This window comes from Pyrus communis, chromosome 14, assembly GCF_041283825.1.
Source record: "Pyrus communis isolate YQ-2024b chromosome 14, ASM4128382v1, whole genome shotgun sequence".
NCBI classification, from domain to species: Eukaryota; Viridiplantae; Streptophyta; class Magnoliopsida; order Rosales; family Rosaceae; genus Pyrus; species Pyrus communis.
In genome coordinates, this window is record NC_142578.1 from 9,531,297 (window position 1) to 9,546,255 (window position 14,959).

Sequence of the window (14,959 nt, forward strand, 5' to 3'; positions counted from 1 at the left end):
TTACCGCACGTTACCACGACCACGATGGTTCTTTCGTTGTCTATGGCTGCTAGAATTAGTCGCATGCGCTTCAGGCGCGGCGTTCGAGCTAGTGGGTCGAGCTTGATGATTCTTCATCAAAAGCTGGTTCTGCTTTTCAGCGAGAAGTAAAACAGAGATCAAATCCGAGAACTTGGTGAATTTCTATGCCCGATATTGTTGCTGCAGGACAATATTGGTGGCAGAAAAGGTCAAATAGGTATTTTTCAGGATATCTGATTCGATTAGTTCCACTTTGCAGAATTTCAACAAAGAACGGATTCTACAAACTTCAGAGTTGTATTCATTCACGGACTTAAAGTCTTGGAAGCGAAGATGCTACCAGTCGTGTCTTGTTTCAGGCAAGTATATGTCTTTCTGGTGATCGAAACGATTGGCCAGAACAAGCCAGAGGGTGCGTGGGTTCTCCTCAGCGAGATACTCAGTTTGCAGTGCATCATGGATGTGTCTTCAAATGAAGATCATTGCAGTAGCTTTCTGAGCTTCGTCAACAGGTTTGTCGGCGATAGGTGCCTCGATGGTGGCTTTAATGCCTTTTGCAGTGAGATGGAGCTTCACATCTTGAACCCACTTCAGATAGTTTCTTCCAGATACTTCTAGAGCGGAGAAATCGAGCTTGTTCAAGTTCGACATGTCCCTAAAACGGAGGAAGAAAATGTGATTAGTCATATGGTAAGCCATAGACATATATCGTAGAACATACAGGTTCGATAGACATGTAGTGGTTAATTTATGCATGAAAACTACGGGTTTCATGTGGTATGTTTTGAATGAAAACTACAGGTTCAATTTAGTTTTTATGAACAATTAGTTCATAATGAGAGGTTCTTGCAAGAAACACATAATGCAATATGCTGATTTAAGTATAGTGGATTTGAGTTTCTTTGGGAACTCAAGTGTGAGAGCTTTGTTACTACGAAAGTATGTGACGGTTCAAAGTATAAAAATAAATTATTGAATCGCTAATGTCCAAAAGTGATCTTCAGGTCAATAATTTTGGATTCATTATCAGATTAATGGACTGCAGGTTACTTTTAATTAATTCAATAAATTGGGCCATACTGGGTCGATTGTAGAAGCAAAATAATATTAAAATAATATTATTGGATTGAAAATATAGCCCCAAAATAATATTGGGCTTGGTGCCATGGGTTAAGTGGCACGGGTTTGGGTGCTTTAAGTATAAGGTAAGGCCCAAAAGATCTCGGGGGTGGGCTGCATGCCACATAGGTGAGGGAGAAGCCCCAGCCGCAGCTGGAGTTTGGGTTGAAGGGGAGGCACGGGACAAGGCCCAGTAAGTGCTAGCCTTGTGGGTGATGCACGAGGGAACAAAACCCAGCCCCATGGGCTGGTGTGTGGGTTTGAATGGGAGCCCAATCGCATAGGCTGGCTTCCTGTGCTGTGAGCCGTAAGGAAACAAGGCCCAATTGAGTGGACTGGCACCAGAAAGAGCAGGTATGCGGGCCTGGATGCGTGCGGGACAAGGACCCAGTAAGCAAGGCTTGCTGGGGGTTTGGTCTGGATCCATGAAGGCTGTGCGCTTCCTCAGTGATAGAACTAGGGTTGCAGGCCAATTTTAATCAAATGTGGGCCTAGATGCGTGCGGGACAAGGACCCAGCAAGCAAGGCTTGCCGTGGGTTTGGTCTGGATCCATGAAGGCTGTGGGCCTCTTCAGTGATAGAACTAGGGTTGCATGCCAATTCTAATCAATCAGGCCGAAGGCCTGGGGGTCCAAGTAGGTGCAGCAACACTTCCCCTTGCTGTATCTAAATATGCTTCTAATTTATTTTATATAATTTGACTCACAAATTCCACATAACAATTTAATTGTGCGATGCATGAAACAAATATATATATTGAAAAATATATGAACATATACAATATATATATATATATATATATATATCAGAAGGAAAATGTAAACATATGGGGGTTCATGCATCATAGGGAATGTTTTCATGCTTTGTGGACATTTGAAATATCTTCCTTTATTTTAAGCGTACCTGATTAGTAGAAAACGAATAAGCCTTTGAATGTGGTGGATGATAGCCTCCTCCTACAATGCGTCAATTCCTTAGCTTCTGACAAGAGCGTGTTGATAACATGTTGTAGGCCTATTTGATTGAACGATCTAGGGTTTATAGAGAGAGAAAGAGAGAGAGGGGTTCGGCAATATTGAGAGAGAAGAGAGATTGATTTAATTGTGAGGTGTGTTTGATTCACCCCATTATGCCTTTATTTATAGTAGTAGAAAGGGTAAAACCTTTCCCTTTAGGATTACAACATTTAATAGGTAATTTAATCCTAATAGGAATATATAATACTTTCCCAGATCCCCTAGGATTTACACAATCACATTCCTATTCTAAATATGACTGCAACATTTTTAAATTTATTTACTTTTTAAAACATATATCTCATCATTTATATAATGACACGAGGTTTGCCATCCTATATTCTTGTCTCACTAAAAAAATCTCTGATAATTAAGGAGACAATCTCCCTTCGAATGTGCCAAGCATGGAGGGATTAACTTACTCTCCAAGCCAATGCTTCTACACCCTAAGCGTAGCATGACCATTATAAATAGATGTCATAAGGTGAGGGTTATAAGGGTTACGAAGAAAGCGGAAGTTTCACTATTAAATTAATTGATAATATGAGAAATTAACTTAATATTTTATAAGCACATGAAAGGACTTCTTTTCCTCGACATGGGATTGATACTCTCAACACGCCCCTTAAGTGTGGGAGAGTTTTAAGCCTAGCAGTTGGATAACACAAATTGGGCGATGTAGAGCAATAAAGAAACTAGCACGTGGACAACACACATTGGATGATGAAGAGCAATAAAGAAAGTTGAGATTCTACTATAAAACCAATTGGTAATATAAGGAATAGTCCGGCTTCTTATAACCACATTCAAAGTCTCTCATTTTCCCGATGTGGAATTGATACTCTCAACAGGTTAAAGGCACCCAAGAAACAACCTCCTAGCTGAAAGTTTTAAGTGGAATTTCTCCCGCCCTTCACACAAATCGCTCCCTACAAGTTCAAGTCTAGCAAGGTGTAGGTGAGAGAACTATGTCGATTGGATTCATGAGCTAGAGCACAGGGTACGCAGGCAATCTAGCTGGGCTAGATGCAACCAAATCCTACAAGTGGTGGTGTTTGTGCTCACAAAGAAATAAGTCTTGTAAGAACAACATGGTGATCCACAATTCGTTACTTCCGCTAGATATAATCCTAGACAAATTCCCCTTCATATTATAATTTTCCAACTTCACCTAAACTAAGGGACACATGCCAAAATCACCTAAACTAAGGGACACATGACAACTGCATGTGGTCCAATATCCTGTGAATAAGGACATTGAATTTCCATCCATGCATTCCGGGTTTAAAACTCTCATTTTCTAAATTATTATTATAGTTTCGAATGCTCTCCTTTTTTTTGAATAATAATAATAAATTTGTTTTGTTAAAAAGAAAGATACATGACAGCTAAGCAAGAAGTCATATAATTAACATCTTCTAGGAGCCTCTCCTCAATGACTCATCCTAAAATATCAATACAAGAGAAAACAAGCACAATACTATTGAAATTGCATTTACTTCTGTACCGTAAAAGTCGTCATTTTTTCGTTACATTAAAAATAATCGAACATTGAACCTATCATAATTCTGACGTTCAGAATATGTACTAATCAGTAACTAAATACATCAGTCAGTAATTTGTAATTACGATATTACAAGGCCAATAATGGGCCTTGTAATATCATAATTACTAAACAGCTTCATCAATGATACAGCTTCTTCAGGGCCGGGACCGTGCAATGGCGGTTTGATTAGAGCGCTTAATCAACCACATCATCACTAAACAGCTTAAACTGGTTGGCATCAAGAACCAGTTTCCTTACAGAAGAGAATGTTCCCAAAAGTCCTGCACCTGTGAACACAATGATTATAGATATGTTCATCCAGTAAGTGAAGGTTGATTTTGCAGGCTTGTAGGTTTTGTTGTACAGAAGCATTGGGAGGATGAAATCTAAGGGGATGAATCCGACAGCTCCAACCACACCGCTTATGTCTCCGAAAAACGGAAGCATTGCTGCGAAAAATCCGCAGAGTGCCATGTACAGCGACCGAAGAATTATTCGGGGAATGAGATTCCTTTTTGAGAACATTCCTTGTTTGACATCTGCTGATTTCTGTTCCATGATCTCATAAGCAACTTGGGAATAAACCTGCATCGTATTAGAGAAGGGCTACCTCAATACAAATTTACATAGCCTAGGACATAAAAAATTTCAATTTTCTTATAAGTACAAGAGTAAGCTTACGAGGCCAATGGCGAGAAGCTGAAGGAGTACAAAGATCACAGTAAGTCCAAGAACCCAAGTTGGAGCCAGAGAAGGTCCCTCATCCGGCATTAGGCTATTGAGAATGTTTGAACTAGATTTGTTCCCAAACACCCAGTACCCGGACACTGCAGTCGAATAGAATGTAATGAAAATTACCGTGTAACACATCACGAGACCTTTCACCATTTTTCCAGTAGCTGGTGGCGCCAAGGTTGCCTGCATTGATCCATGGCATATGATAAATTTTACAAAGAAGCATATGTTCTTTTATGTCCACAATTTCGCACCAACACTAGATGGAAATTCATGATATTCGCACTAAAACTAGAAATTCACATGGTGTTTCCAAGCAGGCTACCAGATCATGCGACAGTCGTGCATACTAGCATTTGAAAGCTTGGAATTCTAAAACTGATAAAAACTTGCAAAGACTCAGTATTTACTTGTATTTCAGGTAGTATTCCATTTCCGAAAATAGCAGCAAATATGGAGATGGAAGTGAAGGCGCTGAAGAGCCTTGTTGAAGTCGAAGATTCTAAAGAATAGTCTCTTGCAGGGGGATTCTTAGAGGCACCTAGAGGAAAAAAGACATGTTTACCACACAATTAGAACTTTCAATTCTAGAATAGATAAACAAATTTCATGGTCGAATAAATCAATAGGTTACGTGGCCCCTTATTGACAAATAATCCGTCGTTACTGCCGGACAATAGAAAGCTAAAGAGGAATGAAGGTTGTTAATGACCAATGCAAGTTTTGGTACCGAGAAAAAATTTGTTGTTCGAACTCCTCCGGAAGAATCAAGTAATTTACTCTCTTTTTTTTTTCCTGGTGAACATAATGAAACTTTGAACTCGAGAAAAAGCACACTGCTGCATAAAAGATGGCTAGAAAGATACATGTGTAATTTCTTTGTATAAGTAATGCAGGGAAGTAAAATATAAATGAGGATGTTGAACGGATGTTGAAGGATGAAGTACCTGCATAAACACATGCACCGACCACCAGGAACGAGTATCCCAAGCTGAGAAGCAGCGAAACAAAGTTGATGTGCCTGAGGGAGTGGAAAGTTGGAAGCTGAGAGATGACTATCATTACCACGGTAACCATGGCTATGAAGTGGTACAATTTCAAAGATCCATTGGGAGAAAGCTCCGAGTACATAATCTTACAATAAAACAAGATGACAATAAGACAATGCAAGGTTAATAGAATCTAACTACTGCACTGCAATGCTGGAAAAGAGAAAAACGAATACATCTCCTACGTAGTAGAAAGCAGTTTCTGCATGCAAATCTTCATTGATCCATTTAACATTGTTTCCATAGAAAATACTAGTAGTAACTGATTTGCCTGCGCTGAACCAGCTCAAAATGCAAAAGTGATTAACAAAAAAGTGCTTTTCTGTTAGTCGTTTTTAATATTTTGTGTGCGGTTTGGATGTGAAACTGGGAGATTGAGATGAGGATTCGTATCCCTATTGGTTTGAAAGCCGGGACAATGGCAAATTTATGTATTATCTCTATCTGATCATTCTCCCCACGAACACAAAATGTGCTATTTGCTTGATCAAATTAAGTTTTATTGCAATTTTAATTTATTAACCTTGGGCCTCGTTTGATAGAGAAGATAAGCTTGAAAATGGCTATTCACTACATTAAAGACATTTTGAAGAGAGAAATGGATGAGAACTTCCATATTTTGTCCAAGTTGAAGATCTCTCGTCAAGAAAAGTTGTCCCTTTAATCCTACCATTTTATGGCGACTAGTAGCGATATTTTTTCTTCAAGAGTATCCTTCAACTTGGACAAAACACGGAAGTTTTGATTCATTTCTTGCCTTCAAAATGCAGCTAGGTGTGCATAGATAGTAGAGGAATGTGACTAATTGATTGCTGTGAAGCTAATTGCTTGTGGGATTGTGAATGTGTTTTCAGTAACTGTGGGTGAAGATTATGAAAATCTTGGTCACTGAGGAATTTACCAGACCTTAATCTCCTCTACGGCTATGGCTGCTCAACGAGAAAAGGTTGCAAGCATAGAGATAAAATGTTGGGAATTTAGAGATGACTAACTTATTACCTATAATTTCTACCAATTACAATTTGTGAAGAAACTGCCACAACTCTTTGCAAACCAAAAGCAGCTGAATTCCCTTTTGATTTTGTCTATCTGTTCATCTAGAGATGACTAACTTATTACCTGTAGTTTATCTATCTGTTCATATCATTGCTTTTTAAGACCACGAACACAAGTGCATGCCCTACTCATCAGTCATCATACAACCCACTAAACTTAAAAAAAACAGACCTACCCTTTAAGATAGGGAAATGATTTCGCCACACCATTTATTCTTTTTCTATGGACTGAGTTTATTTTTGTCCCTTAATTCTCTTTTGATTTTGTCAATCCAAAGTTGTGCAAAGAGAGAAAATGAGCGTGCAGATATCGCTTTCCTTATAGATAAACCAACACATTATTGCACGTGTTGATGTGAAGTGATGAACATGATGATGCAAAATATACCTTGAGGCATTCCCCAGAAAGCAAAATAGCTCCTATTCCAACCCCAGTGTTTATAGCCGTTTGAATGAATATGACGAAATAATACATCCATCCTGACCCTATAAGGAAAAAGCAAAAGCCAAAATCCCACATTTAATTAGTTTACCATCCAAAGATTCCATATATAGAATTGCTTATTCAGCAGAAGCATCACATGGCTCAAAAGTCAAAAGCAATGCTTAATCAAATGCAACTTGTTTAGCACTAATTACAAATTAAGAAAACCAGCTTTCTTTATTTAAATATGCAGACTGTCACGTGCACAGAAAAGTCAGAGCTCAAAGCATTCAATCCAAGCTTACGAAAACATTCCCAAATTACGGAACGATCCCAGCGATCCAAAAAAAAAAAAAAAAAAAAAAAAAAAAACCCGGTTTTTTTATGACCGCGGAAGCAAAGATTTTTCTTTTACCTAAGACGTCGGCGGCGAGCTCACGGAATCGGATGTGGCGGCGACCCTCCCTCTCACAGTGGTCCAGCACCATCGACATTAGGTAGTAAGAGTAGAAGGTCACCAGGCCCATGATGGTCAGGCAGAGGAACCCCGAGCCCCATCCCAACCCCCTGAACGCGTACGGCAGCGTCAGTATTGTGGGCCCCACTATCGCCGTCGTCAGATGGAACCCCGCGTGCCACCACTGCCCTGCATATTTTTAACATAATTAGAAGAAAAAAAACAAAATTAATTGATTGGAGGAAAATTGAGTAAACGGCGATGGGAAGGGCTGACGTGTGACCTTTGGATTGGAGGACGAAGACGGCTCCGGCGTCGGTTTCGCGGCGGGTCTCGAGGAAGGGTTCGGGGCTGGGAGGTTTCGCCATCTTTTGATTCGAGAACAGCCGAGAGAGGAGGAGGAGGAGGAGGAGGAGGAGATGCAGCAGTGGGTGTGCAGGTTAAGGGATGATTTAATGGGGGAAGGAGGCGGGCGTACGTTAGTGAAGTTGTTTGGAAGTAGCTGATTCCAGGTGTGTACTAAGCTAAAGTGCGCGGGGGAGAGCATTTGCCGCCCGAGGGAAACATCGACGTTCTTCGTTTGATCCCTGCAATGAGGTCGTTTCTTTTAACTTATTCAGTTATATTCTCAAACTGGAACTTCTCACCCTGAATTTACATAATTGCCCCTTCCCGCTGGTTGTTGTGAGGGTTTTTTTAATCCTTTCACCTAGCTTACGGTGGTGTCTAGGAACAAATCTAACATATCATAATTTCTCCAAAAGGTTGGAGTGTCGCACATGTCACTTTCACATTGTTTTGTTCTCCTTTTGCGGAAAGTTTGGTCAATTGTGGCGTGAAAAAGTGGTGGAGTTGGTAATGATGGTGTTTTCATCATTAGGTTGTTATTTATTTGCAAACACTTACATGTTATCGAGTTATATAACTAACGCGTGGTGCTTTCAGTATTTAAACTGTAATATACTTATGTGAGATGTAACAATCTTCTTTAACTATAAGACGATGTTTAATTGATTTTATGCACTACATGTCATGTGATCAATACAACATGTTTCAAAATTGTAATGCTTCCGATGACATGCAAGAATTCTCTAATTTGTAGGACGTTGTTTTGAATTGATTCTATGAATTCGTTTGGAGTAAAGAAAAAAGATGCATGTCTTGAATTTCAATCATTCAAATATTTCATTCATAATTTGCAAACTCTACGGTATAAAAAAGTCAAATTAGGCCATCAAAGTGACGGGCAATAAACGACTACAACACATCAATTGGCGGAGGAAGATGCGGCAACAACACTTTTGTTATGTTCCCATACCACCTTCTTGTATGCTTCCATTGCTTCAGCTGCCTTCATTTCCATACCTTTTTCTCTTCTTCCTTCATTTCCTATATAACCCAACAAGTGAAAGAAAAACTAGGATCAGTTTAATTAATTTAGGGTCAAGAAAATGTTACCAAACGCGTCTTTCGAACCCAAATTCAATCTCGTACCTTCCATTTCAATGAAATCATTGCAGTGATGGTGGTGCTGTTCTCCTCCAACAGAGCCTTTCTTGCTTCCTTGCAGCATTATTCAATAGGACACCGAAATCAGTTTTTAGTCTCTTTTACAGCAGACATCCTACCATGAAACCGGAAATATTCACTCCCTACTCTATCACTCTCATAACGTGACCAACATTTTGCCCTTTAAAGGGTTTCATGTATAAGACATTACAGGACTAGTGAGGAACTTTACCTGAACAAGAGGTAAGAGGATGCAGGCTTCTTAGGCTTGTTAGCGTCAGCATTTTCTCTTCTCTTCCTTCTTCTTCTTCTGCTCCTCCTTCGTTCTCTGTTAATTCGTAGAATCCAATCAATAATCAACTTATCATACAAAAGAAATGAAATTAGTAAAAACAATGGAGATCACAACTTGGTTAGCAAACCTTGATTATGTTTTGAGTCTTCTCCTTCTTCTTAAGCAGCTGCAAGGCTTCATGCTTTTGCAGTTTCATCAGCTCTTCCCCTTCCTTTTTGAGATTGGAAGCTTCCTCTTCCTTCATCTCCTTGTAAGCCTCCATCTCTTGTATATACTTCTCCTTGTTCTTCCTAGTCATCTCTTCATACGGCAACTTTTGTTCCTCTATCATGTTTTTCCATTCTTCACCCGTGATCTTTGCAATCTACGAAATAGTCCCAAAATTGACAAGTTAAAAGAGATCAGAATAACTAAATACAGATAAAGATTATTCATGTGGGGATGGTGATTTTCAATTACCTCAGTGACAGTTTTGTTCTCTGCAGCCAGAGCCGGTCGCCTGTCGTTTGTGAACAGAAAAAAAGCCGACATTGGGTGCTTGGGTTTCAATGGATCCTTTTCCTTCTTGGATTTCTTGTTCTCCTTTTTGGCTTCTTGCTTGAACTGCATATATTGTTCAAGCAACTCCATAGCCATCTTCTGCTTGTGCTCCTCCTCCAAGGGATGTATTGCTTCAACCTCACGCTTTTCTTTCGCAGTCACTTACAGATAAGCTTCTTTTTCAACCTGGTACCTCTCTTCATAAGGCATCTTCTCTTCGGGGCTGACGTTCTTCCACTTGGCCCCCAAAATGTTTGAGACTTCCTTAAAATCTGCCTCAGGGTTCTCCTTCTTGATCTGCATCAAAAACCACAAGCGGATTTGGAAATTGTTTCGCATTTAAATCGCCGAACAATCATAGTGTTCTAATCTCTAATTTACGTCAGCCTACTGATCTTTGCACCATAGGATATAAGGAGGAGCTGGCCTTTTCTTCTCAGTGCACCCCTCCTTTTTCTTGTCTTCAACTGGTTGAGCAATTGGGAATGCCTGATGAAAAATAAGTAACCATTATGTCAACTCCATTTCAAGATCATCGAATCGATTAGATCAAACACCTAATAACCACACATCAAGAACCCTAACCACGTTTTCTCCCAATTTCCCAGTAATCAAACATGATAGAAACCCCAAATCAAGATTCCCCTAGCCAACTTTCATCTGAACCCTAAAACCTAATCAAGAATCATCAACTTAATGTACAAACAATCAGCCAGATCCCAATGCAACAAAACAAATTCCAGGAAAGGGGATCGAGAAAAGAAACCCTAGGAGAACATAAGTCAAGAACCCCCATGAAATTTTTTCCAATTTTTCACAATTAATATATAATCAAACAAATTTGCAACAACAATAATAACCAAATCTTATCCCACTAAATGGGTCGGCTGTATGAATCACTTAGCCAAATTTCTGATCCACAATACATTTTCTCAGCAACCAAACACAGGATTATACAACAGAAGAAGAAATAAAGACATAAATGAAGAAAAGAAAGGGGATCGAGAAAACAAACCATGGTTGGTTTAAACTCCTTGAGCTTCTGTAGCTGCTTCAACTCCATCTGAAGCTTGTCATGCTTTCGGCCCTTCGTTTCGAGCTCTTCCTCCTTGATCTTCAAGATCTCGTCCTTCTCCTTCAGGAGCTCTTCGGTTTTCTCCATTTCCAGCCTCATCGCCTGAAGCTTCTCTTGCATTTCTTCGAGTTCCTTCTCGAATGACGAAGGTTGGGTCTGCGTCTGCTTGGCCTGCTTTTTGAAAGCTGCAGCTTTCACCGACTTCTTGGGGGAGGTGCGAGGCTGAGAGAGGCTATCGTGGTTCTCCTTCGCTGGGTTGGAGTCCGATGGTATTTGGATCGGGCTCGGTGTGGCGTCCGAGACCTTTCCGGCGACGATATTGGCTTCGTTTCCAGATGGTTTTTTGTCCTTCAGTGCTCTTCAGCTGGCTCTTGGCTTCCTATTGGGCATTTCGGCAATTGCAGTGTCAAGCATGGCAGAGAGAGAAAGAGAGTGGAGGTTGGTGGGAGGGGTTGTTTGCGGGGAGGGAAGGGTTGTTTATACGGAGGGGCATCCCAACGGTAAGATTTTCAAATTCAAATTAATTTTCTTGATTGAATAGTTGTTTGACTTCCGGTAGTTAGCCTTTTGACCATTGGTAGATGGCGGGTACAAGTTCTTACCATTTTTTTGTTAAAGAAATAAAGAATTTCATTGATCGACACAAACACATACAATTAACGTTACATCAAGGTGTCAGATGAATATAATTTTTTAATAACAAATATTTTGATCTGGAGATAAATCTACACAATTTCACGAATAAAGAAAACTTTTACACGACTACCACAACATAACAAGAACCATAAGCCTAGTGTAGGTCTACCACAAAGACGGCAGATGTAATAGACCTAGCACTGGAGCCACCAACCACAACACAATAAGAACCATAAGTCACCGATGTAAATTCACCACAAAAACGGCAGACATAATAGACCTATCACTAGAGCCACAAAAGCCATTGCAAGAACGAAGCCACAAATGACTCGTCAAAGTGCTAAAACGTAGCCTGCTAAGCACATCAAAACAATAGAAAATGAAAAACTACCTAATCCAAGAATGGAACCATCAACCAACAAGTCTTCATGGTCTAGAGAGATTTATAGCAGCCATGTGAGGAGGAACCAACGTAGATCAGGCCAAGTAAGGCAGCTTAGTCACAGTCGGCCAACTAGCACACAATTACTATGGAAAACGAGTAGTAGGAGGTGGATCTGACCCACAACAACCATAATCCTAACCCAAATCACAAATAATGACCAAAATCAAAGTGCATATCCCGGATTTAGGAAGAAACTTGAAAGTCCTAGGATGGGTACTAACTTAACTAGAAATATAAATAAATTTCAACTTAAAACTAGTTCAAATTATGATCTATGTTAATCAGTTATGCAGCTCTAATCCTACACAAAATATCCAGCATAAATATAAAGAGTACACACATGATGTAGGATTTTACGAGGCAAAACCCACCACTGGGAAAATCCTCGGGCTACCAAGCCAGGAAGCACTAAGAAAGAAGGAATACATAAAGACTTACAAAAAACTCATCAACCAGATACACATACCAGTTGGCAGCTTTGTATTCGCGCTTTGCTACTCGATCTTTCTTTAGTCTTCGAGTTGAAGTGGCACGATACTAACACGATCGTCAATCACCTTTTCCTCGAACTTTGCAAGATACTAACTCGATCATGCAGAATGTTTATATGATGAAGTGTTTGGTTGAAAAATCAATCAATTACGAAAATCACAAGGCACATTTTCATAATTGACATTCAATAAAAAACCAAATGAAAATCAGCATGAAAATAATATTTTCTCTTTAAAAACACATGCTATTGAAACCACAAGATGGCAACCACTGAAAAATTAATTTGAGATTAATGCACTGAAAATAATGTTTTTTTTTCTTTTCAAAACTCAACGTTGCTGTCAATCTCTAATCCAAGAAAAACATGCATATGCGGCTTAAACCAAAACTAATTTCAAACTTTCCTTATAACCCTCAAGGCACGGGAACCAATTTGGAACTGATAAGATTTCATAACTAATAATAGGTTTTAGTTAAATGACAATCCTTTTAAAACCACAATTCCTAGATACACACGGCAACAACTTTTCTTTTTAAAACAATGTCAACCATGCAAACATTTAGTTGGATAACTCTCATCAATATGCAATCAGATAAGTCTTTTAAAAATACAATCAAATTATCTTGAAAGTAGTTTTAATAAAAGACCTATCTCAAATACAATATCATGAGATATAGATGAATGTAATTGGATGCATGCATGCAAACATACCTGAATGTGTATCTTGTTCACGTAACATCTTCTCATCAAAAGAGTAAGAGACCTCCCTAGACTTAAACAATTACAATTGAGAATATATAACAAGTCTAAGCTATTACAGACTCATGCATTTTGTCAAGAATTTCCAATATTGCACTAACAAAACTCCAACAAAAGTCGGAGGTATTATTTTATGAAATCTTGTTCAGTGAACTTATTTTCTAGGCAATCCAATTACCCAGATTGCCCAAATATGGATATACTGTTTGAGAAGGCAATTAAAAATTTACTCATTTCTAGAATATGACGAAAAATAGATTGTATATGGTTTGTTTTATAAGAAAGTATATTACTATCATCATGTGATTGCCTACTCTTTGGAAAATTTAATTGCAAGTTCCTGAGGTTAATTGTGAGATTGGGTATTCGGAATAGCAATGTTGTATAAATAAGTCACTTATCCAAAGAATTTTTGTAAGGTAAAAGATGCTTATTGGGGTCAAGGGATTTTAATAGTTCTCTTTACAGATTATTTGTGGTAGATATACTGTATTGTTATAGTTTAAGAAGAACTAAAATGTGTTAGATCATTTGGTTCTTGATAGTTGAATTTAAGTTTTCATTTCTTTTCCCAGTTATGCAATGCTTTCAACGAAAAAAAGAAAGATCATTATAATACTATTTCTGTTTTGTGTATCTCATTTGTGACTGCATTTTCCATTGCAGATCATTATCAAAGCAATTTATATAAGCTACAAAGTGCTTTTGCTGAAATTGAAAAAAAAAAAGTTAGCCAACTTACTAAGTAGTGTTAAGTTTACAATTTATAAATTTTTATTAATCGTATTGATAATTATTGCTTTAAATAAAAAAAAAGAATTATTACAATGTTGTTGTTTTGTATGACTTATTTATACTATGTTATCTATTGCAGATTATTCGCACAACAATTTATATAAGCTACACAGTGCTTTTGCTCAAATTGGAAAAAAAAAAAAAAAAAAAGGGTAAGTGACTGACAAGTAGTGTAAACTTTAGAATTTACAAAGTTTTGTTAATCATGTTGATAACTGTTTGTACATGTATATAAATATGTAATTGTATCACCTTTTAAAAATTTATGTATATCAAATATCATCATGTGTTAAAGTTGTATTTGTATTTATGTCTTTTATACTGTGATTAAGTCGATTCTTCATTTTTTACAATGCGATGTGATATATCTTTCTCTAAAATGTGTATTCATTGGTCGTAATTGAAGTTATGGTGTGAAAAAAAATGGAAAAGTAAAGAGCCGGTCGAAAATGAGACTAAAAATGTACAATCAATAATAGTGATTAATATATTTATATGAGTGCTTATTAAGCTTGGTTAACCGAGCGCTTTCTTTTGTTAGGACTTACTTTGGTAGTTTTATGTTAATTTTATTCTTTTTAATGGTTGGCTAAGTAAGATCACGAAGCGGACCTACTTTCTTTCAACTATTTTTTACTGTATTGTTGCTGCTCTACAGATCTAATTCACTTAATATTTTTTAATTAGTTATGCGTGTGCTGAGTCAAAATTGTTTATACAGATTTAGTGTTGCCTTGAATACAAATTATATGTGACTAAGGCTGATTTTTTTTTAATATTTTTTTGGCAGCCTTTGAAAAATCTTGGTTAGTTGGGAATTCAAGCTATTTATTCTTGATTTCCAAGGCACTCAATCCTCAAAGTAAACAATAAAATTCCTGCTATTATTTGTCAAGAGTTTAGATATACGTTTTTAGTTTTTTATGGTTCAAATCAAATATGGCTTAACCGTTTGCATTTTGTCACATTAAAATGAAAATTTTCGTTTGG

At 38.0% G+C, this 14,959-nt stretch overlaps 1 protein-coding gene, 1 non-coding gene and 2 pseudogenes across 3 annotated transcripts; 1 reads left to right on the plus strand and 3 right to left on the minus strand.

Moving 5' to 3' along the window:
* Nucleotides 1-672, minus strand: LOC148691195 (uncharacterized; annotated as a pseudogene).
* Nucleotides 673-3,634: 2,962 nt separating this feature from the next.
* Nucleotides 3,635-8,133, minus strand: LOC137713583 (putative GABA transporter 2). The gene is made up of 7 exons (XM_068452897.2): nt 7,706-8,133; nt 7,381-7,611; nt 6,930-7,027; nt 5,385-5,571; nt 4,848-4,978; nt 4,384-4,620; nt 3,635-4,287 (listed from the first exon to the last, which is right to left on the minus strand). The coding sequence occupies exons 1-7, from the start codon at nt 7,788-7,790 to the stop codon at nt 3,898-3,900; spliced, it is 1,359 nt and encodes a 452-aa protein (XP_068308998.1). The 5' UTR covers nt 7,791-8,133; the 3' UTR covers nt 3,635-3,897.
* LOC137714046 (small nucleolar RNA Z102/R77) lies at nt 5,859-5,940 on the plus strand. Its single transcript, XR_011065387.2, has one exon. It is a non-coding gene; the product is annotated as a small nucleolar RNA Z102/R77 (small nucleolar RNA).
* A 429-nt stretch (nt 8,134-8,562) lies between the features above and the next one.
* On the minus strand, nt 8,563-11,296 carry LOC137711987 (high mobility group B protein 6-like; annotated as a pseudogene). The gene is made up of 7 exons (XR_015955611.1): nt 10,782-11,296; nt 10,148-10,255; nt 9,686-10,063; nt 9,354-9,590; nt 9,164-9,259; nt 8,917-8,985; nt 8,563-8,811 (listed from the first exon to the last, which is right to left on the minus strand). The product of XR_015955611.1 is annotated as a high mobility group B protein 6-like (transcript).
* Between the last annotated feature and the right edge of the window lie 3,663 nt (nt 11,297-14,959).